At 37.5% G+C, this 24,411-nt stretch overlaps 2 protein-coding genes across 2 annotated transcripts; both read right to left on the bottom strand.

Annotated features, from left to right (window-relative positions):
• Positions 1-1,553: 1,553 nt before the first annotated feature.
• On the bottom strand, positions 1,554-2,729 carry LOC121994889 (transcription termination factor MTERF15, mitochondrial-like). The gene has a single exon (XM_042548776.1). It carries the CDS (start codon positions 2,727-2,729, stop codon positions 1,554-1,556), a length of 1,176 nt encoding a protein of 391 aa, XP_042404710.1.
• A 12,793-nt stretch (positions 2,730-15,522) lies between these two features.
• LOC121994890 (transcription termination factor MTERF15, mitochondrial-like) lies at positions 15,523-16,683 on the bottom strand. The gene has a single exon (XM_042548777.1). The coding sequence runs from the start codon at positions 16,681-16,683 to the stop codon at positions 15,523-15,525; it is 1,161 nt and encodes a 386-aa protein (XP_042404711.1).
• Between the last annotated feature and the right edge of the window lie 7,728 nt (positions 16,684-24,411).

The raw sequence follows: 24,411 nt of genomic DNA on the forward strand, positions 1-24,411 counted from the left end.
TAACACACATATGTTCAACTCGTTAATATTCGTGAATAACATTTATGAAAAATATTTATGAACAATGTTATTGAACCATGTTCATCAATAAAACTCTCATCAACATGCTAAATAAATAAATAAATAAAACTTTTAAAATGAACAAATAAATTTGTACTATCAAGTTCAAGAACCAACTAAACAAGCTTCAAATGTAAAAAATTCAAGCAATCAAACAAACTTGAATTTAAAACTTAATAACTTATAAATAAATCAAGTTCAAGCCAAGCTTAAACCAAGCTCAAGCCAAGCTTGAACCAAACTCAAGCCAATAAAAAGAAACCAAACCAAGTTTGAATAATCATTTCAACGGTTTGATTCATTTTAGACTTAACTTGGCTTAGCTCGGTGACATTATCAAACAAGATCCAACACCACAATATTAGCTTGTCTTGGTTCGTTTACTGTCCTAGAAAGCATATCTTACATTATTATGACTTATTATAGGGACCAAGCCTTCTGATTCCAGACCGACAAACGCTTTAGTCTCACTTGTTTTTTCTTAAACTTGTTCATTCCTACTTTATTCCCAACCATCCAAAGTTTGCATTGCCTCCAAAAGTTAAAAGTGGCGTTTCACGTTTCTACTCACAAACTCACAGTGTTATAGTGTTTCAGAATATTACAGACATTCAGTATCAAACATGTAATACCATGTCAATCCCTATAAATGAACCAAGCCAAGCAAAGTTTTGTAGTGTTCAAGTTTGTTTGATAAAATAATCAAGCCAAACCGAGCCTAAAATGAACAAAGTCGATCATAAAATAAATCAAATAATTGAAATAATTGTTTAATCTTGGCTTGATTTCTTTTTTATAAACTTGAGCTTGGTTCAACCTTGGCTTGAACTTGATTCAATTAGATGTTACCAAACCCTCAAATCAAGTTTGTTTGATTTATTTAAAACTTTTATATTTTAAGCTTATTTGGTTGGTTATTGAGTTTGATAATACAATTTTATTTGTTCATTTTGAAATTTTCATTGTTTATTTAGCATATTGATAAAAGTTTTATTGGTGAACATGGTTTATAAATATTAACGAGCTGAACACATATGTGTTCAAACTTGTTCGTTTAATTTAATAAGTTGGTCAAACTTGTTCATTGAATTGATCTTACACAAAATTCAAAAAGTATTCAATCATTTCATCCATGTGGCAATGGTTCCTCTCCCTTTTATAAAAAATATATTAGGTAACTAATACTCAAACAAGGAAAAATTTCTGTATGTTCATAAAGGGCTGCATGAATACAAGAATAACAATTATCTAACATAATATGCGACAAATCTGTGATCTTTTAGCTCAATTGATATGCAAAATCAAGATCATAATCCTGCAAATTGTTCTTATCTTCATGCATATTGACATGCAAAACAAGATCATGATTGTTCAAATTCTTATATTCATGCTTGTTGGCATAAATGTTAGCTTTAGAGTTTGACAAAGGAGAAGTCATACGGTGCATGAACCATAACTTGCAGGGGGAAAACTGATTTACCTCATTAAAGTCCCTAATCAGAAGCCATTGTGTGCTTTAAGCTTGCATAGAGTTCACTCAGATCTGGATACCTGTCCTTATAGACGATGATGTACTTCTCTATGAATTTGGCGTCGGAAACCACCATGTATGCTGCAACTTTGTAATCCCTTTCACAGTGCCCCCTAGAGTTCAAGGTTGCTAAGATCCGATGTCTGGGAATCAACCTTCTCTCCAAGCTCAGCGTCAATAGTACTGGACGTGTAGCGATGTAAGAAGAAGCATATCCAGCTTCATTTATCAAGAACTCCATTTTTCTCTGCAAATGCTTCAAAGACCTTCGCGGCAGACTAGGACACTTTTGGATAGCTGCAACAAAATCACCCTGCGACCACCCAAAGTTCCGGAACATATCCATTAGCATCTTGAATTTCTTTGGGTGGACCACGAACAGTGCACACAGAGTGCAATGGAACATCCCGGATGTCTGTGGCACTCCCAAGTCCTCCACGCGACTGATCAACGACTTCAAGGTATCAGCTTTCTGCGATATGAACATTGGGTGAAAGCGCAAGATAAAGTCAAGCTTTTGGCCATCCACGCCGCATTCCCGAAGCATCTCAAGGTTGGGCTGGATCCTCTTCTTGATGCTGTACCCAAGAACCCAATTGTTACTCTTGAACAACTTCACCAGCGCATCCTTGGATCTGAGAAGGCCTTGCCAAAATTCGATCCTAGGCACAGTGCGTTCGTGTTTGATTTTGGTGGTGTCGGGATTCGATCGGACGAGGTGGACGATGTCGGATGGGGAGAAACCCAGATCTTCAAAAGCTCGGAACTTTGGGGCAAGTGTCTTCTCTACGTCCAAAAGAAGACATTTGGGGGAGTGATGTAGGATCTTTTTTACTGATGCGTCATCGAAGCCGTAACTTTTGAGGAAAGCAAGGACGGAGTCGGGCTGCTGCCGGGATTGAATGCCCTTGAGAAGCTTCGAGGCCTCGGTGGCCTTATCCTGGTCGAAACCACATGAGTCGACGAGGTATTGGGTCATGAACATGTGCTTCCCAGTGGTGGATGCGGCGGCGGCGGCGGCAGTGGCGGAGGCCGAGTAAGGTAAGATGGCAAAGAGGAGGGCAGCGTCCTGGGAGAGAGGAAAACGAGTGGAAGACACGGCTTTGGAGAAGAGGGAGAAGTAAAGTAGCCTCTTCATCGATCTCTCCTCCTTTGAAGTTTCCGATTTGATCTTCTCCCGAAACCCTAGTGGCAATGGCTTGAGATCACGTATTTACTGCTTTTGAGAATATTTTCCGATTTTGTCATTTATAATCAAAATTTGATAATTTATATTTTACCCTCTAATTAAATTCGTCGGTAAAAAAAGTTAGTGAAAATTAGATTTCACCTCTCAAAGTTTCCATATATTTTCAAAAAATAATTATAAAATTTGATATCCTTAAATGACTATAATAATTTGAAAGTTATCTATCAGAGAGATTAGTAATGCAATTGACTTCGGATCGACCAAAATTAATTTGGTTTGTTAAGGGTGAAATCAAGTGATCATGGGTAATCAAAGAGTGTCAGGGTTGAGCATTCAGCTGAAATCTAAACCGATTGAATCGAACAAATGGAAATTGAGCAAATTGATTTTTTTTTCAAATTAACTGACCGGTCGAATCCCATTAATTTCGAACTCCTTAAAAGAGGAAGTTTGAACTGTTTGCTTTTTGCTCATGAGGAAATTTGCTCTTTGAAAAGGAAATTCAGAAGTCTTTAGGAAGTTTGAGCACGAGGACATTCCAGACTCTGACCGGAAGAGAAAGTGGACAAAGTATCAGATGAAGACATCGCTTCGGATTTGGCATTCACATTGTGCTCCTACAATCCACCATGTCCTCAGCAACTTCTAAGTCTCCTTCTCAGTCGGCGTTCCCTCGTGATTCCTTCTGACGAATTCCAACTCTTTAGAACCCTAGAAACAAACTAGTACAAGCTCATCTTCCTACCGAAGTGCTGGTTGCTCTCTGGCCTTGGCTGAGTGAGGGAGGGGCTGCTGGCGGCAGTCTCACCAACGACGAGAGTGACAAGAAGGGGAGGGCCTTGGCTTTGGCGAGAGCGACGATGGGAGAGTGTGGGGCTTCGGTGAGAGTGAGGATTGGAGAGTTAGAAAAGAGAAGGCCAACAAGTGAGATTGCGAAGGAATTAGGGATTTTATTTTTTAAACTCCTAGTTCGGTTTGGTTTAATTGATTTAACATGATTTTAAATTTTTTATAAATCAAAACTGAAACAATTAAACTGAAATAACTTGTATTTTTTTAAAAAAAATAAATTTCTTAATTAACCGAACTAAATTTGTAATTTCAATTAGTTCAATCAGTTAATTCTGTTAGATCTTCATTGGCTGTAAAAGGGGATGAATTGCCTGAAATATAAAGTTGGACCTTTCTCGATCTTTAGGTTTTAGTTAACATGCACTTGTAAATTAAAATAAAACAAATGCAGAAAAAGAAATACATGACTATCGATTTACTTGGTTCGTAATCAAGGAGGTTGCTAATCCAAGACAAAAGTAAGCACTAGCAAAAATCTCCTTCTTCAACAAAGTTAGAGACAGAGAGGCATCATACAGCGATTTACAGCTCAGAAAATAGCGAAACGGACTTGGAAATCGAATACAAGTGTTGTTTTTTAACTAGAGGACATCCCTTTTTATAGAGCTCAGAACACTTTTTATTGTTGGTTGACGTGACACTGGAGGTGTCTTAATTAAGCTCGAGGCACCTCTAACTCAGCAAAACTGATCCGATCATTGTTGATCTATCCAATGACTCTGGGTGTATGGAGGTGCCTTAGTTCTATTTGAGGCACGCACTATGAGTAGCCATTACTATGTCTGAGTTTTGAGTGGGGGTGCCTTAGTTCAACCAAGGCGCCTCCCCGCCTTTTCAGCTTAGGCGCCTCCAGTCCGCGGAGATGCCTCCACACCTCTCTACGGCAGAGGCAATCTAGACTACCCGAGGCGCCTCAGGTCTTCAAGGCAGAACCCTTCATTCCAAGGTTCTGGACTTTCTCCTCAAACAGACTTTCTCCCTAATTTCTCGTCTCACAGACCACCACGCACGTCCTTCTAGCTCCACCAGTGTACTCTTCCGTAGCTTCTTGTCCTTCGGATGCACCGAGCTCATCGACTCACTTTCCGTGTAATCCTTCTAGTCCGCTGCATCTTCCGCTCGACTTCTTGTGTTCCAAAGCTCTTGCATATTTAGACATAAGACATTAAAAATAAATAGAACCTAACTTAACGTAATTGATCATATCAAAATCAACCCGAGATCTTTACAATCTCCCCCTTTTTGATGTGTATCAACTCAAATTAGAGTCAGAGTTAAATAGACAAATAGTTTTAAAGAAAATTTAAAAAACAATTATAACATGAATATTTTAAGCATAAAAGAAATGCAAGTAATATTCACTTTTGATTACTCCACACCTAGATTGAATAATTGAATAACTACTCTCCCTATTTGATTACATAAAAAATAGGGGTAATTATTAAAAAAATCTAATTTTTTTTAAGGGTGATTAAACCAGTGAACAAGTCTGAATATTTTTTAGAGAATTATTCTTCAAATATTTGAATTTGTGGGATTTAAAATCAAATTTGACAAAGATAATTTGAAAACAATTTTTAGATGTCGAAAATTTTTGAAATTTTTTGTCAATATTAAGCATAAGGGATATGAACCAAGAGAAAAATGTTCACAAATAGATAATTTTTATTTTCACCGTAATATATAATTTTGAATAGATATGATCATTAAAAATAGATATTATCATCTAAAAATCTTGTTGATTTTTCTATACATACAAATAATGGTCTTTTGAAAAATCAAGTTTTTTAAAACTAAATTCTGAAAATTTTAAATTTTAAATTATATATTTTGATGAAAAATTCTTAAAAAATTATATAATAGTCAAAAAATCTCAAAAAATTTAATCTAACCGAAAACAAATTTCATTATCATAGAAAAATTAAATTTTTAAAAAATTAATTTTCGAAACATCTTTATTCGTTAAAATTTATTATTATAAAAAATAAATTAAAAATAATATAACGGTTAGAAAAGTTTAAATTTTTTTCTGTAAGTATATAACATCTTTATTTTTTACAGAAAAAAATTTTAACACAAAACATAAGAAGAAAGCAGGCTGAACATAAAATTTAATCTTAGAAAAATATAAAAAAATTCAAACCGAAAATATATGAAAAGTGATTTTGATACTAATGCTACTATTTTGAACAATTTAATACAATTTAATTTGTAGTATTTAAAATTAAAAATTATCTAATAGGTCAAAATGTATTTTAGAACTCAAAATAAATTTCTGCCTACTGGATTAACAAGATAATTTTTTAGAATATATTTTCATATCAATTTTCTAATTTAGTCCTTGTGAAATCTAAAATATCAATTTAGCTCTTAAAAATTTCTAAAGTTTTGAACATTTGAACCTGCATAATTCTTTTCTAATGTTTTTATTTGATCCTATAATTTGTCATTTTTAATTTTCAATTTATCAGAATCTTCTCATAAACATGTTTTTGCTAAACTGACCTTTAATTTGGTATTTTCTCTTTTTAATAGTGTATGCTTTGTTTTTAATTTATACGAACTTCTAGAAAGTATTTTTATGAACTCGTACAATTTTTTGAGAGATAAGGGACATATCTCACTTACTGTGTTGTTCTCGTAGTCTGGTGTTTCCCCTTCATCACTGCTTTCTTCTGACCTATCCCCCCTTCATCGATATCCATTTCAGACGAGCTTTCATTATTTTCTTGGTGATCTGCCATCAGTGCTAGTCCAGCGTATTCTTCTAGCTCGGACTCAGATGAGTACTTGTCTCACGTTGCTTTTAGGTTCTTGTGCTTGGATCTGCTTGGCCCTTTATCATTTCCTTTGCTTTTCAACTTCGGGCAATTATCTTTGAAATGCCCTTTTTCTTAGCAGTTGTAGAACCAAACCTTCATTTTACTCCGAAAAGTCTTTGTTGCTTGTCTTTTGTCAAAATTGTTAGATTTTAAAATTTTTAAAAACTTTCTTACCAAAAAAGCTTCTTCATCTTTGTCGAGAGAAGCTTCGGAGTCTAATTCACTCATTTTTGCTTTTAGGGCAATGTTCTGACTCAGCTCCTTTCTTAGTCCTGCACATCTAGATTCGTGAAGCTCTAATGTAGAAAATAAGGTTTCTAACGTATTACCTCTAGATCTTTAGAGATGTAGTAGAAGTCGATTATCGATTTCTAATCTAGGGTCCTCAGAAAAGCATTAAGAGCATACATTAGGGAGTTTTTGTTCGTTACCATTTCTTCGAGAGTTGTGAGTCTGGTAATCAGTGTTGGTGCAATCGACCTAGGTTTGATTGGTACGATCATGATTTTACTGTAGCAGTTGACTGCATATTTTAGCAGTCGACTGGTGCAGTCGACCGCGCAGTCGACTGGTGCAGTCGACCGCGCAGTCGACTGGGCGCAAACAGAATGGTTCTGTTCGTTCGATCAGTATGGATCAGTCGACTGCATGTTTTAGCAGTCGACTGGTAATTGACCGTTGGTCGACCGTTGGTGCTGCAAAGTAGCCATTGGCTACCTCCAACGCTAGCACCAGTCGACTGATGGTTTTGCCAGTCGACTAGTGCCGAGATGAGTTGATATGATGATCAACTCTCTCCTCTTATTTAAGGGAAGCTTTGGGGCTTGAAGGAGGTTACTCATGCTTGTTGAATAACTCCTTGTCATTGCCCAAAGCTTCCAAGCCTACTCTCTTCCTCCTAAACCTAAGTTCATCATTGTAAAGAGGAGGAGATCCTGTGAGAGGTTTGCTCCACCGAGAAGGAGAAAGCTCTAGCCGGGGATTGATCCATCGAAGGATCAAGGGCTCGTCCACCTCAAGGACACGCTGTGGAGTAGGAGCAATCAATCTCCGAACCACGTTACATCGAGCTTGTTAGCGATTTGGTATTCTTTCTTTATTGTTTTCATTAGTTAGTTGTATTTCCACGTGTGCACTAATCTTTTGTAGAGAAGAAAAGAAGTTGGGGGTGACCTAGCTATCCAACCCCCCTTCTAGCCGGCCACCGATCCCTCACAAGTGGTATCAGAGCAAGGACGCCCTTCAACAGACTAATCGTCGAGAAGAGCACTTCATCAAAATGGCCGGCTCAAACATTTATCCACCCAAATTCGAAGGGGACTTCTCTTTGTGGAAAAAGAGAATGGAGGTATTTTTCGAAACCGATTTTGACATAATGCTAATCATGGAAAATGGTTTTGAAGTGCCTAAGGATCAAGACAATAAGATACTTGAGAAAACAAGGTGGAGCAAGAAACAAAGGGAAGAACATTTAGCGAATTCTACGGCCATACATCATCTACACAATGTTCTTCCCCAACAAGAAATAACAAGGGTTGGAACCTACTCAAGCGCCAAGGAGTTATGGGAAAAGCTAGTGGAGCTTCATAAAGGGACATCGAAAGCAAAATTGGCAAGAAGAGACCTCCTTCGAACTCAACTCTGTTGATACAGTCTGACCTGGATGTTGTTTTGCTGTTGACACTGATTTAAGTTTGTATCAGATATTTAACTCAGATTAATTACTAATCTAGGTTGACTTGGTTGACCTGATTGAGGAAGTCCTAACTGGGATGTTAGGCAGTTGGAAAGTCCTGGTGAGTGAAGCCAGGCAGATTGAAAGTCCTGGTGAGTGAAGCCAGGCAGATTGAAAGTCCTGGTGAGTGAAGCCAGGCAGATTGGAAATCCTGGTGAGTGAAGCCAGGTGAAAACCCTAGTGAGAGAAGCTAGGTGCAAGTCCTGGTGAGTGAAGCCAGGCAAGGGAAAATCCAGATGGATCAAGGGTGATCGGACATCTGGTGTTGAAAAGTCCAAGAAGGAAGCTTGGCATGCGAAGTCAGAGAGGGCTCGGTCGTTCTCTAGGACCGGATGAAGTCGGAGAGGGCTAGGGAGCTCGTTTCTCCGGACTAGGTCGAGAGGGCTCGACCCGGATCGAAGTCAGAAGTCGGATCGGTCGGCACCGATCCAGGAAACTCGACACCTAATCGGTCAGGCGATCGATCGGAATCGATCGTGGCTACCGAGCGACATCGATCGGCCTACGCATCGATCGAAATCGATCGAGTTCATCAGGATTTTACCGATCGGCCCGAGACCGATCGAGGCCGTAAGCGCTGGGAAGAGCGACATCCGATCGGTCCGCATCGACCGTCGCGGCGATTTGAAAGAGCGACATCGATCGGCCCGGGATCGATCGATTAGTTCCCGATCGGTCCGCCGCATCGATCGCAATGATTCAGAAGCGTGGATCGGTCCGCAGACCCACGGTATTGTTTGTTTTGCATGCACTTTTTCGATGCCGTATTTGTTTTCACCCATCTGTTTTTAACCATCTGCTGTGAGTCTTTTTAGCTTGCAGGTTGCAGGTCACACTCTCATGGTTGAATTCAAATTGAGCTTCATTAAGAGAAGAAGACAAGTGCTCTTTTCACTGTGATTTGCTGCAACAAATGCATTTGAGGCATCAACGTTCACTGGCGAATCTGATTGCGATTGGGCTGCGCTCAGTTTGACCTCTACTTATTGGTTCGTATCCAGAGACGCCAGTGATTCCCATTGGCATGGGTTCAGAGAACCAGATGAGGAGGAGAGGTGATTGGCTACGCCTTGTTGGCAGCAGCGATTCTACAGGCGGCGGTGATTCGAGCCAGTAAAGCAGAGAGACATAAGAAGGAAGAAGAGAGGTTCAGAAAAGTGACAGTATTCTCTGTTTCTTTTCGATCAATCCTTTGAGAAAGCAAGTTGGTGAAGCTGTGAGATCCTTGCTAAGAAGGTCGTTGTGCGCTCTCTGCTCTGTTTTTTTTTCTCCGCGTGGCTGTAAGCTCATCTGATTATTCTTCTCAGCCACTGTAAGTCTTGTGCTTAATTCTATAATCAACTGAGACTCTGTTGAGAGATTGCTCCACCGAGAAGGAGACATCTTTAGCCGGATTTTGTCCGGGGTGTGATCTACCGAAAGATCAAGGAGTCGTCCTCCTTACGGACACGCCGAGGAGTAGGGGCAAATTATCCCCGAACCTCGTATATCCTTGTGTCTGCTGTGTGTGTTTTTCTTCCTTCGTTTTAGTTTTCTACTTCCGCTGTGCTAACAAGTTTTTCTTTAAGAAAGATTGTGTTTAAGTTTTCAAAGAGGCTATTCACCCCCCTCTAGCCATCTAAGATCCCAACAAACTCAACAATACCAAGCTTGAGAAAGGAGAAAAGGTATCAATTTTACATTCTAGAATTAAGGAAATTATTAATGGACTAACAAGTGTAGGTGAGATACTTTCAAATCGAGACATGATGATGAAAGCCCTAAATGCCTTCCCAAGAACCACACCTTGGAGCTCCATTGTAGATTCATATACATATCAAAGGACCTAGAGAAATCCTCTCTAGATGAACTCTTCTCAACAATGGAGCTTCACGAAACAAGAGTTGAAGGGTTAGATGGAGAAGCTCATAGATCAAGAGGAGTAGTCCTTGTGGCAAACAAGGGAAAGGGAAAGAAGAAGAAATCTTCATCTCCACCATCCTCCGACTCCGAAGAATCAAGCGTCTCAATGGATAGTGATCAAGAGGCGTATATGGTAAGAAAAATGAGAAGGGCATTTAAAAAGTTTTCTACTAACAAATCTCATGCTAGAAAAAGCTCAAGAAGCAAAAGTAGAACAAGGAGGGTAATTTGCTACAATTGCCAAGGAGAGGGACACATAAGAGATGATTGTCCTCTCTTGAAGAAGAAGGAAGGGAAGAAGAGGGAGGAGAAGAAGACAAAAGAAAAGGGGAAGAAGGCTCAAAATCTAAAAGCAACATCGGATGATCCTGCATCATCATCGGAGGAAGAAGAGCACCATGTAGTCAATTTTGCGCTAATGGGAATTGATGATATAGCCTCCACCTCATCCGAAAATGAAGAGGGAAAGAACTCAAGTGAAGATGAAGAGGGGAGCTCAAGTGAAGATGAAGAGGTGAGCTCAAGTGAAGGGAGAGGTCAAACTTCGGATTCGGACTTCTCGGTAAGTGAGGTACATAATCTTCCTCCCTATATTTTAATCAAAATTATTTCAAGTACAAATGATGATTTGTTTAAAGCTAAAAGGAAAAATAAATCCTTGAAAAATGATATTTGCATGCTTGAAGAAAGATTAGAATCCATGTGCTTTAAGGACAACAATATGCATGATTCTTCTAATTCTTCAAATGATTCATGTTTAGAAGAAGAAAATAGGAAATTAAGGGAAAAGGTAGAATACGTTACCAATGCCTTTAGAAAATTTGAAATTGGCTCCAAAACCCTAAACATGATCATTGGGAGCCAAAGGGCAAGTTTTAAGAAAAATGGGTTAGGATACAATGAACCCAACAATGAAAAGACCTACCATTGTCTACTTGCTAGGGGGCAATCAAAAACCAAGACCATAGATAGAAAATGGATCCCCAAGGAATATTTGGTTAACCCAATTAGAAAGAATTTCTATTGGGTGCCAAAATCAATCCTCAAGGGTTAGAGGATTTTAGGTCAAGTCAACCATAAGAAATAATTATTCAAATATTTGAAAGATGGTTGACTTTGGACCTTAAGGGGGAGCACTTAGCCTTGATAGAAAGTCATGATCAAGGGAGGCTAAGTAGAGGTTACCATTATACCTTATCTCACAATGACTTGTATGATTTTCCAACCATAAATGTGAGATAATAGGGTGATACTAATAATTCACTTATGCTTATGACATTTTGATGAGTTATGTGATGTATCAATTTTTAGTGATCATAGGCCAACTATGGGGAAAACAAATATTTAATTAATGGACATCTTGCCCATAGATCATAGTTGGACATTTCAAATATTTTGAAAATAATTCTATGTTTTATTTACAGTGGATAGTTATTTTGAAACATATGAATTCAAAACTAGGGTTTAAGTTGATACAAACTTGAGTATTTTTCAAGGTGTTTGAGTTTTTATTAAAACTTCAAAAATATGATGAATTTTCATGGAAACATATTGTCTAAAGAGCATTATAAGAAATATGTGTTCAAAATTTCATGATTTTTCGAATTTTCTAGAATTTTCTATGCATTTCTAAAGTTGGCTTTAAAATGCTGAAATTCAGGTTGGTTTGTGCCAGTCGACTGCGATAGATAGCAGTCGACTGGTAGCTGTTTTCCAGCACCTTCAAGAGCTGATTTTGGGTATTTTTAAGTCCACATTGATACCATAGTATGTGTACATGTTTGGTACAATTTTTGATGGTGTCAAAGGGGGAGAAATGTGAAGGTTTACGTTAGAAACCTAACTATGTGCAAAAACCTAACTATGTGCAAAACTTGAAAATTATGGTTGAGAGCATATGTTAAGGGGGAGCTTGGGTATTATGCTTCATGTTTACATAGTGCTTCTAATTTTCATGTTGATATTTATGCCTAACTTAAACATATTGCCACACATCAAAAGGGGGAGATTGTTGGTGCAATCGACCTAAGTTTGATCGGTACGATCATGGTTTTGATGTGTGTGTCAAAGAGTTTAAGTTAGGTTCACCCTTGTATTTGATATGTGTATTTGAATTGTGCAGGTTTGCAGGATACACATGCAACTTAAGTTGATGGCTTCGGGTCCCGTGAAAGATGGAGCATCCGAGGGACCGTGGACAAGGTAGCGAGGACAAGGGCCGAGGGAAGCGACTTCGAGGCATACGCGAAGGATGGCATTGGGGACGAGCCGCGGGCTTGAATGCATCCGAGGGACGAGAGCCAAAGGAAGTAAGCTTGAAGGCAAGAAGTTAAAGCTGCAAAGGAAGTGTCAAATGAGTCGTAAGGGTGAGGTACGAGTGCATGAGGAATTGTACTCGGAGTAAAACTTGAATTCTAGGGTTTTACTGTAGCAGTATTGTAGCGTTACTGTAGCAGTACTGTAGTGTTACTGCAGTAATACTGTATCGTTACTGCTCAATTCAAGCTTGGCTTGAGCTTGGTTCGAGCTTGGATTGAGCTTGGTTCGTTTAGATGTTATCAAGCTCTCAATTCAAGCTTGTTTGATTGTCTGAAACTTTTAATTGTTTGATTGGTTATTAAGATTGATAATTTAAATTTATTTATTTATTTTATTTTATTTTATCGTTTATTTAGCATATTGAAAAGATTTTATTAATAAATATGGTTCATGAACATTGTTCACGAACGTTGTTCACGAACATTAACGAGTTGAACACATATGTGTTCAAGCTTGTTTGTTTAGCTTAACGAGTTGTTCAAGCTTGTTTGTTTAATTAATCTAATGTATATTGAACGAACATAAACAAGCTCTTACCAAGCTGAACACCAAGCTTGTTCACGAACGCTTGGTTCATTTACATCCCTAACAGTACTGCCGGGTTAGGAGGTAATTATCATCCCTGTCTAACAATACTTATTTTCCAACTTTACTCATTGGGAGAAACTTCATTCTCCACTTATGTCTCCACCTCTCCGTTTCCCCTACTAACTCCCTTTTTTCGTTCTTAGTAGACAGCTCCTCTTTTCACTTCCTTTGTCCTCCACTCATCCTGAGTGAATATCTATCTTTCCTTCATTTCGAAGCTAAGCTCTCCTCCTCTTTAAATAGCATTCCTCTCCTAGCTTAGAAATCATACAAGATCGTGAGAAGAACCAGAGCGAGCATTAGTGATGAGCATGTAAGTGTGCTTTTTTTGTAAATATGCTTATGTAATTTCTTTTCTGTAATTTCCAATGTAAGCTTATATGTATCTACCATGCCCCCGGGCTTGACACAAATGGTATGAGCATGATATTATATCTGGATTGGGCAGGGGTCGAATATGAGGAATTTCATCACACATAGACACTCTCCCATGCGCTTGCTACATGTGCTCCTGATGAACTTCCCTCCATCTGATATGGGGTCATTGTAAGAGGCCGTTAATGTGACATCTCCACATTTTTTTGTACTTATATATTAATATACCGTATTGTCTAATTTCCTGTCTAAATAAGATTTATAATGATCTACATTTTCTATATATATTAATAATCGTTTTCCTTATGAAGAACTAAATCTTTCTACTAGATCATAAAAGGCTCTGCCTTGTCTTTCTTTTCGAAATATTTTATCTCGTAAAACTTTTTTAGTCCTTGTCTAAGTAACCTTAAGGTGAACAATAAGCATATAGGGATTAAGAAAAATATTGACTGGATAACTCCTGTGTAGAATAAGGCAATCAACCTAAAAATCCTGGATAGCCGGGGCAACGAGTGAGATCCTTTACAGATGAGGCTTACAGGTTGTAAACTGATTAAGTCTTAGGTTCGAAGAACAAGGGGTCCTCTCTCTTGACCTAGTCTCTCAAAATCAACTCCCAAAAAACACCCCAAAACACCTCCAAATCAACTCAAACCAACTTCTAAAACACCTAGACTTATCCTGACTCAACATTTAACCAAAAACAAAGATTGATTTTGGTAAAAACACTTTAAAACTCCTACTTACATACACACGAACTTACTTGACTAATCTTAGAAGTAGACGTTTTTTTTCTGGTTTATCTGCTTAATAAATTTGAAACATAGCTTATGGATATTCACAGACCCAGAACTGAATATTTTTTTGAGAGGTATATTTTCTTAGAGAGAGAAAGAAGCCAAGTAATTACTCGAATGCAATGGCAGAAACAAAGTAGAGCACCAACCCAGTTATTTCTTTTTAATGACTTAAAAACTCATCAACTTTCCAAGCATTACATGACCCTTTCTTTTTCTATAACCCTAACAATCCTCCCATGTTCCATGACAAAGGTCTACAAATATAAGGCACAAAACATGGAGAAATAGGAAACCATGATGAAATTCTATCACCTCCTACTCTCCCAAACACTTCAACATTGCTTAATGAAAGAGTGCATGTCGCATCAGACACTAATCTTCTTGGTACACCAATGCAATTTGCCATCCTAACTCCTTGTTTGGCTTCGGAACCAAATGAACCCAAACACTGAAAAAAGAGACCACAGAGCAATTTGATGATATGAACACAAAACATGTTAACACAGAAGCACCTCTTGAGTCTGTTAAAGAGTGCATCTATTTACCATTGTAGTTCTTTCACTTAATTTCTAAGAGATTCAACTGCTACATTTCATACTCTTTGAAGGCATATCTTACATTATTATGATTTGTTGTAGGGACCAAGCCTTCTGATTCCAGACTAACAAAATAGATTTAGTCTCACTTGTTTTTTCTTAAACTTGTTCATTACTACTTTATTCCCAACCATCCAAAGTTTGTATTGCCTCCAAAAGTTCAAAGTGGCCTTTTATGTTTCTACTCACAAACTCAAAAGTGCTATACTGTTTTAAAAGATTACAGCCATTCAGTACCAAACATGTAATACCATGTCAACTGACAAAATTCAAAAAGTATTCGATCATTTCATGCATGTCACAGTGGTTCCTCTACCTTTTATAAAAAGATATATTAGGAGACTTCATTTGACAATCGTGCAATATTCCACAACATATATCAATGAGTAACTACTACTCAAACAAGGAAAAATTACTGCATGTTCATAAAGGAAGAATGTCTCTCTTGTAGTAGAGTCACATGATGCAAGAATAACAATTATCTAACATAATAAGCGACAAATTTGTGAGCTTTTAGCCCAATTGATATGCAAAATCAAGATCATGATCCTGCGAATTGTTGAAGATATTGTTGTTATCTTCATGCATATTGACATGCAAAACAAGATCATGATTGTTCAAATTCTTATATTCATGCTTGTTGGCATAAATGTTAGCTTTAGAGTTTGACAAAGGAGCAGCCATACAGTGAAAAATGGTAACATGAACCATAACTTGCAGGGGAAAAACTAATTTACGTCATGGAAGTCCCTAATCAGAAGCCATTGTGTGCTTTAAGCTTGCATAGAGTCCACTTAGATCCGGATACCTGTCCTTATAGACGATGACGTACTTCTCTATGAATTTGTCCTCGGAACTCATCATGTATGTTGTCACTTTGTAATCCCTTTCACAGTGCCCTCTAGACTTCAAGGTTGCTAAGATCTGATGTCTAGGAATCAACCTTCTCTCCAAGCTCAGGGTCAATAGTACTGGATGTGTAGCGATGTAAGAAGAAGCACATCCAGCTTCATTTATCAAGAACTCCATTTTTCTCTGCAAATTCTTCAAAGACCTTCCTGCCATAGCAGGATACTTTTGGAATGCTGCAACAACATCACCCTGAGACCACCCGAAGCTCTGGAACAACTCCATTAGCATCTTGAATTTATTTGGGTGGACCATGAAAAGAGCACACAGAGTGCAATGGAACATCCCTGATGTCCGTGGCACTCCCAAGTCCTCCACGCGACTGATCAACGACTTCAAGGTATCAATTTTCTGCGATATGAACATTGGGTGAAAGCGCAAGATAAAGTTGAGCTTTTGTCCGTCCACACCGCATTCCCGAAGCAACTCAAGGTTGGGCTGGATTCTCTTCTTGATGCTGTACCCAAGAACCCAATTGTTACTCTTGAACAACTTCATCAGCGCATCCTTGGACCCGAGAAGGTCTTGCCAAAATTTGATCCTAGGCACACTGCGTTCGTGTTTGATTCGGGTGGTGAAGGGATTTGATCGGGCGAGGTGGACGATGTCGGATGGGGAGAAACCCAGATCTTCAAAAGCTCGGAACTTTGGGGCAAGTGTCTTCTCTACGTCCAAAAGAAGACATTTGGGGGAGCAATGTACGAGCCTTTTTACTGATGCGTCATCGAAACCGTAACTTTTGAGGAAAGCAAGGACTGAGTCGGGCTGCTGCCGAGATTGGATGCCCTTGAGATGTTTCGAGGCCTCGGTGGCCTTCTTCTGGTCGAAACCACATGAGTCGACGAGGTACTGGGCTATGAACATGTGCTTCCCAGTGCTGAATGCGGCGGCGGAGGCCGAGTAAGGTAAGACGGAAAAGAGGAGGGCAGCATCGTGGGGGCGAGGAGAACGAGTGGAAGGAACGGTTTTGCAGAAGAGGGAGAAACAAAGTAGCCTCTTCATCGATCTCTCCTCCTCTATTTTGGAAATTCGATTTGAACTTCTTCCGAAACCCTAGAGGCTGGAGATCACATTTGACTGCTTTGGGGAAAATTTTCTGATTTTGTCATGTGTATCCTCAGAAGTTGACAAATTTATATTTGACACTCTACTTGAATTCGCCCGATAAAGAAAATTAATGAAAAATTACATTTCAGCTCTCAGAATTTACATATATTTGCAAAAATACCTATAGATATTTTAGACTGTCAAAATGCCTATAATTGTTTGAAAATACTTCCGCCTCAATAGCTTTTTTTTTTAAGTTTTTTTAAAAAAAATAATCAGACTTAATAACGTCTAGCCGTGATGACTAATCTCTCTTTTAAAAATTTAAGATGGTATTTGAAGTGGGCTAGGTGATCTAAAGTTGGTCGAGCCCGTCATACAAGAGTTCCAATTTCACTTTGTGCTAGTACATTATCAACTGACCATTTCTTATATTTTACGGAATTTTATATTTTTATTGAATGAATCTATTTTTATTATTTATGAAATTGTTAAATTATTTATCAGTAATAATATCAAATTCGTAGACTTTGGAAATTTGAGGATCATGGCGGAAAGTATGGCCGCTAATGTGGTGTTAGAGAGAGTGTCGCTAATAACGAGGTACAGACAATCGGTCCACAAATGCGGCACGAAGCTATGCTCGAGCGTCTCGTGTAGGACCTCAATCCACAGCTATCTGCATTCATCGTCAACGTAACTCACAGGGGCGTAGCTATATAAGGCTCAGGGGGTGCGATCGCACCCCCTGGAATTCAAGGAAAATATTAATACGGTGAGAAAAAAATAAAAAAAAATGTATAGTCATAAATTTTAAAGCTTTCTCATCTGTTTAGCAAAAAAATTCCAATTAAAATCTTTTCAACCTAACCCATTTGCTCTTTTCCCAAGTCAATTTTTTTCTTTATCCATTTTTCTTTTTCCTCCTCTAATCCCGAACTTTTATTTTCCTCTTTTCATTTTTTTTTCTTCCTATAATTTCTTTCATATTCTTTTTTTCTAACTCTAATTTACCGACAAAATCTTTCGCGACATGTCGCTATCTTTATAGCCCAAGTCGCTATCGTCGGACACTGATTGCTACCATCATCACTATCATTTGTTGCATGGTCATTATCTTCACTTGACTAACGTCGTCGCTTCGCCGATGCTCCATAAAAAAAACACCTTTTAATTGAAGTGAAATTTACTTGATTTCTTTCGCTTAGTCGACACCGTTGTTTGCTGCCAGCATCACCGTCATCGTTCGCCAACTCCATCGCTTTGCCCCTCCTAAGTGAAAATCCTAACTACGCCACTGGTAACTCATATGGGTACGTCGGCGTCAATGGCAGAGCCAACCTGGGTAATCTACCCGAGCTGATCTCAGGATGTGGGCCACAAGCGTTGACGCCAACTCGTCAACGTTGTTGCTCCGGGCTAGCGATGATGTCAACGTCGTCCCGTTGGTTAGCCACTTACACCAATATCATCGCCTCGGATTGGCCACCCATTTTCCTCATTTTTTCCCTTTCTTCCACAGTAATTTTCTTTTTCATCGTCGTTTGCTACCCGGGTGACAACCGGGTAGACATGAATGTGGCTCCGCCACTGGTCAGCATGGAGGACACGTCAATCCTGTCATGGTAGCCACAGATGATGGCGCGAATGTCAACCAATATGCCTCAAGGGGCGAGGGCCTGGCCACAAAAGGAGTGGTCGTAGCCACGGGTGGAGGCTTACACGTGAGACCGTGGGAGCGAAACTATACCTGGAAGAGAATAAAAAGAAAACAAATTGGAGAATAGGTTTTCTCAAGAATTCCCTAACTCATTTTAAATTGACTAAATCAGTTTAACCCAACTAATTTTGGTTTGGCTATAATTTGATTAAATCAAATCCAAATTAATCTCGATTCAAACCAACATACTCCTTATCTCTGTGCCTACCTGATTGATTTTATTTGATCTCAATCCAATTTTAATTCAGCACCTTCACTTCGTATCTAATTTATACTTAACAAAATTTATATAGGTAATAAGAAAAAAGGTGGTATAGCCCAGGATAACTCATATGTGAATACTTGCATCTGTCCTAGTTATAAGTATGGTTCATTCGCTTCATTATTGTAAAACTTAGTTTACTTCGAAGTGTTGATAGAAGGGAAAGAATTAATGGTGAAAAAATATTTAGTGGAAAAAAAGAGAAAGAAAGATCCGATTGTCACAATTGTCAACCAAATCATAAGCTCACGTCCATTATTTCTAGTAAATGAAGCAAAAAGGTAATTTCATTTAGCTCGGCTGTCCTTCATCACGAGTCCTATAATGAGATGAACGAAGAAAAATCATGGTATTAAATGACCTCTTAGATGGGAAGACATTTAATTTAATCTCCAGCGAAATGAACCTTATAAAAATTGACCCTTGTCCAATGAAATAATTCTGTCTTCCGAATACCAACTTAACAACACCTATGGGGGGCACGATTTCTAGCCAAGATGCCAGCTCACGGCTGCCATGAGCATCGTCGGCTATCTACAACCTCTTGATCTGGCAAAGCTCACAGTCATGTGGTCACAATTCGCAAGCCATAAGCTCTTGACTATCAAGATTCATAGTCAGGCCTTGAGCCAGTTGGGTTGTAATTGTTCTAGAGTTTGCAATTGTTAACTGTCACGAAATTCTCAATCTGCAATCAAAGTTCACATTCATTCAACAATTTTGTTTTTTTTTTCCCGAGAGATGGAAACATTGTTCCTCCTATTTTTAGGCGAACAAAAATTGCCCCAAAGTAGTCCTCAAATGGATTTAGAATTCATTTGCAAATTATTTTTAGGATAGATATAAAGGACAAAATAAGTTGATAGAAAATTTTCTAGTATATATTGTTGATTATTATCTTTAATTAATAGACTTAATTGTAAGTTGTGCATATGAGTACAAATTGAACCCATTAAAGTGATCTAATTTAGGTTTATTGGGTTTCGGTTGTTGGATAAAGATCTTGTATGTGTAGAACTTATAGTCTTGCATCTATTATTATCTATATGTTGATAATAGATGTTCAGTATATATGTGGACTTATAGTCTCGCATCAATTATTATTTATGGGTTGATAATAGATGTCCACTATATATAGGATTGGTCCCTGAGGATTTAGGGGAAAATTTTTGACAGAACTTTTGGTTCTGCATTGACCTAAAACTTTTCGGCGTCATCACCCCTAGGGATGTAAACGAGCCGAACCGAGCTGAACAATATTAGGCTCGAGCTCGGCTCGAGCTCGAATCGAGCTTCTATCAAAAGGCTCGAGCTCGGCTAGTTTTAGAATTATCAAGCTTGCGAATAGTTCGAGCTCAGCTCGTTATTAGCTCGATTATCAAAATTAACGTGCCTAACTCGTTAAGCAAGCTCGGACTCGTTTTCGGGCTCGTTTAGAGCTCGTTTTTGGCTCGTTTTAGACTTCGTTTTTTGGCTCATTTTAAAGCTCATTTTAAGGCTCGTTTTAGAGCCTTTTTTTTTTGCTCGTTTTAGAGCTTGTTTTTTGGCTCGGTTTAAGGCTCGTTTTTTTGGCTCGCGAGCCTATAAACGAACATGTTCGCGAGTTCACGAGCTGAATATCCTTAAGCTTGAGCTCGGCTCGATAAAACTGTCGAGCTCGAAATCAAGCTCGAGCTCGGCTCGATAAGATAAACGAACGAACTTGAACGAGCTTTTTACCGAATCGAGCTCCGAATAGCTTGCGAACTGTTTGGTTCACTTATATCCCTAATCACCCCTAAGCCTATTGGAAGACCTACCTTTTCTTTTTGCTACATCTTCTTCCACAGGATTATTTTTGGATGACGCCAAAGACAAGGATGATTATTAAATCTAGTTCCTTATCGTATTTGTTTATGTATATATTTTTTTCTTATGCCATTTTCGATGAAACGAAGATCCATACTCACATATTCTTATTTTGAATTCTTATTTTGATTATGTAGAATTCATACGGCCTATGTTTTATTAGAACTAACAATTGATATCAGAGTCACAACTTTATTTCATTGATTTAATGGTTTAAAGTTTAATTTTTTATCGATCTTTTGGCTTTTATGCTGGATTAAGTTTTACTAGTATAAATAGTATTTGTTGATTTTGTCGGCCAATTGATTATCAATTATTTATCAAGCCTGAAATATAGAATAGAATTAATAAGAATCGATTAAGAATTTTTTTCTTAATTAATTTTCAGTCTAAACTCGCAACGGAATCAATTGATAATTGATTAAGTTTATTTTTAATCGATTATAATTTTTCCTTAATGATTGAATGTTATTTTTAATAGAGTTTTAATTTTAATCGATGGGATGATTTCGTAAAATAATATTACTGTTACATAAAAAAATAAATAAATACAAAACTGTTTCACTGTAATGAAAAACTAAACAGTGTTTACGTTTTTTTTTTAAAAAAAATGATATTACTGTTTAAAAAAACATAAGTTTTTTTAAATGTTCATGTTGAAAGATTATTAATTTTTTTTTTATTTAAAAGTGTTCAGGGAGGAATAATTAAGAGGTTAAATGGTATTAATTAATACTATTTAATTAAAGAATTTAAAGGAAGATTTAGCTTCTTAATTAAAGATTTTATATATAATTGCATATAGTAGACTTTTAAATCGATTGAGATAATCAATTAAATTATACCAATCGATTACCATAAATTATCAATCAATTAATAAGTCTAATTTTATATTGTTAAAGTCGATTAAGTAATTTTTGTTCGAATAAAGTTCTTACGATTTTCTTGAGTTTATCCATACAACGTGTTACTAAGTTGAACTAATGTGTCGGCCCAAAGGAAGACACCTTTGGTAGGTTTAGTGCATTTTATGATGGTAGATGTATATTTATGCTAAAAGTAAGGCTCATAGGAATGTTATTTTTATGCCAGATATATACATAAGGTAGCTTACAACTATAAAATAAAATATTATTTTATTCAGATCATGCACAAAATATGTCGGACCAAAGGAAGACATATTATGTTACCGATTAAGATGGTTGTGATCTATGAACCAAAATATAACTCATATAAAATATCATATTATGTGCACAATGAGTCGGCCCAAAGGAAGGCTTATAGTGTGAGTTATATTAGAGAGTATCGCTAACAAATAATGTATCATCCCAAAGAAAGACATATTATATTGTACTTGGTATCTCATAAAGAGCTCATTTATATGCATTTAAAATTTTATTTTATTTACATGATTTTATATTACTTATATGTTCTTGGCTTTAGTTAAATTGTGAGCTTAAATAAATTTCTCTTTTTTAAATTTCAATGCCATCTATAACTGCCAACATTAATAACATCCCAACATTAATTGATTCGAATTTTGCTGAATTGAAAGAGTATGTGACCGCAGTCTTAGGCTACATAGACTTAGACTATGCATTAAGGAATGATCGTCCTGCACCTCTGACCAGTGCTAACACTATAAAGCAGAGGGCTGAATTTCAGCTGTGGGAGAAATCAAATCACATGTGGCTGAGTATCGTAAAACTTTCCATACTGGCATCAATAAAGGGTGCAATAACAGAGGGAGGAGATGCTAGGAGTTTCCTGGACCAATTAGCAGACCGATTCACCTCGAATAAAAAGGTCAAGACTACCACACTACTTACAAAGTTGGTAACCTTGCGGTATAATGGTAAAGGCAAATAAGGGAGTACATTATGGATATGTCCAATATAGCGACAAGTCTGATAACGCTAAAACTCAATATGTCTGAGGTTATGTTAGTGCATTTCGTCTTGATGCCTCTGCCTACACGGTTCACTTCTTTTAAGATATCGTATAATACTCAAAAGGAAAAGTGGACATTAAATGAGCTCATAGCTCAATGCGTGCAAGAGGAAGGGAGACTAAAGATTGAGATATCTGAGACTGATCACTTAGTATCTGGTTCTCAAAGTGCAAGTAAGAAACGAAAGATGATCAATAACAAAGGAAAAGGAAAACAAACAGTAGATTCTGGGAGTTTTCTCAATTTTGTTAGTTCAGAAGTCAATCTAGCTATTGAACCCATTGACACTTGGTGGATAGAATCCGTGTCACTGCTCACATAAGTGTCACTATGCAGGGTTGTCTCAGGAGCTGACTTTCACTTGATTGTGAAAGATACATCTATATAGAAAATGAAAAGAAGGCTAAAGTCAAGTCGATTGGTATTTTTAGGCTTTGTTTAGTAACCAATGTTTTTCTAAATTTAGAAAATACATTTATTGTACTGTCTTTTTGACGAAATTTATTTTCAATTTCTTATTAGGACAAATTAGGTTATTTTTGTTCATTTAGAAATAGAATTTTTAATATTTTCTTTAATTCAGTGTTAATTGGCAATGATTCCTTAGTTGATAAGTTTTATAAATTGAATACCTTTACTCCTACAGTTGACAACATAATAATGCATAGCATAGGTATGAAACACAAATTGATCGATGAGAATTCTTCCATATTGTGGCATAGACGTTTAGGACATATATCCAAACAACGCCTAGAAAGGTTAATGTCATATGAAATTCTTGATTCCCTTGACATGTCAGACTTTGATATCTGCATAGAGTGTGTTAAGGGGAAGACCACTAACAAAAGGAACAAGGGGCTAGCCGTTGTAGTAACATTTTAGAGCTAATACATATGGACATTTGTGGATCATTCCCTAAGGCATCTTGGAATGCACATATATATTTTATTAGCTTCATAGACGACTATTCCAAATTTGGCTATTTGTACCTTATTCATGAGAAATCATAATCTTTAGACATGTTCAAAATTTTCAAAGCTGAAGTTGAACTTCAACTAGGTAAGAAATTAAAGTCGTCCGATCCGACCGTGGAGGTAAATATTATGGTCGATATGATGGATCAGGTGAACAACGTCCAGGACCTGTTGCGAACTACCTTGCTGAGTGTGAGATTGTGTCTCAATATACTATGCCTAGTACACCCAGGCAGAATGGTATAGCTGAGCATCGCAATTGAACCCAAAAAGACATGGTAAGAAGTATGATAACTTTCACTTCTCTACCAGAGTCTTTGTGGGGTGAAACACTCAAGATTGCAGTTTACCTACTCAATAGAGTACCTAATAAGGCAGTAACTAAAACCCCATTCGATATGTGGACAGGTAAAATGCCTAGGATTAGGCATTTATACGTTTGGGATTGTCCAGCTGAAGCTAGGCCTTACAGTCCTAATGAAAGAAAACTAGATTCAAGAACAATTAGCTGTAATTTTATTAGTTATTCTGAGAAGTCAAGAGAGTATGAATTTTATGATCCCTCTAATAGATCATTCTTCGAAATGGGAAATGCCAAGTTCACTGAGGACAGTGGGAATGATAAGGTAAGGAAAATATCTTTTGAGGAATGCATTGACAATCCTCCTGTGGTCACTACTAGTGCGATCAATAGCGGCGTGGTTATCATACCTCACATTATAGCATTATACATCGAGTGAGCATAGTGAACCAAGATATTTCCATGATATCTCCAATGCAATTGGAGGAGCCTACCATTGAAATTCAAGTATTATCTCATATTGAAGCCCATTGGTTGTAAATGGATATTTAAAACCAAGCGGGATTGAAGGGCCAATGTCGAAAAGTATAAGACTCATCTTGTTGCCAAGGGATTCACTCAGAAAGA

Source organism: Zingiber officinale, chromosome 6A, assembly GCF_018446385.1.
Source record: "Zingiber officinale cultivar Zhangliang chromosome 6A, Zo_v1.1, whole genome shotgun sequence".
Classification (NCBI taxonomy): Eukaryota; Viridiplantae; Streptophyta; class Magnoliopsida; order Zingiberales; family Zingiberaceae; genus Zingiber; species Zingiber officinale.

Bases quoted from the DNA above. Each gene is read 5' to 3' on its own strand.
- LOC121994889 (XM_042548776.1), bottom strand. From the start codon at position 2,729: ATGAAGAGGCTACTTTACTTCTCCCTCTTCTCCAAAGCCGTGTCTTCC.
- LOC121994890 (XM_042548777.1), bottom strand. From the start codon at position 16,683: ATGAAGAGGCTACTTTGTTTCTCCCTCTTCTGCAAAACCGTTCCTTCC.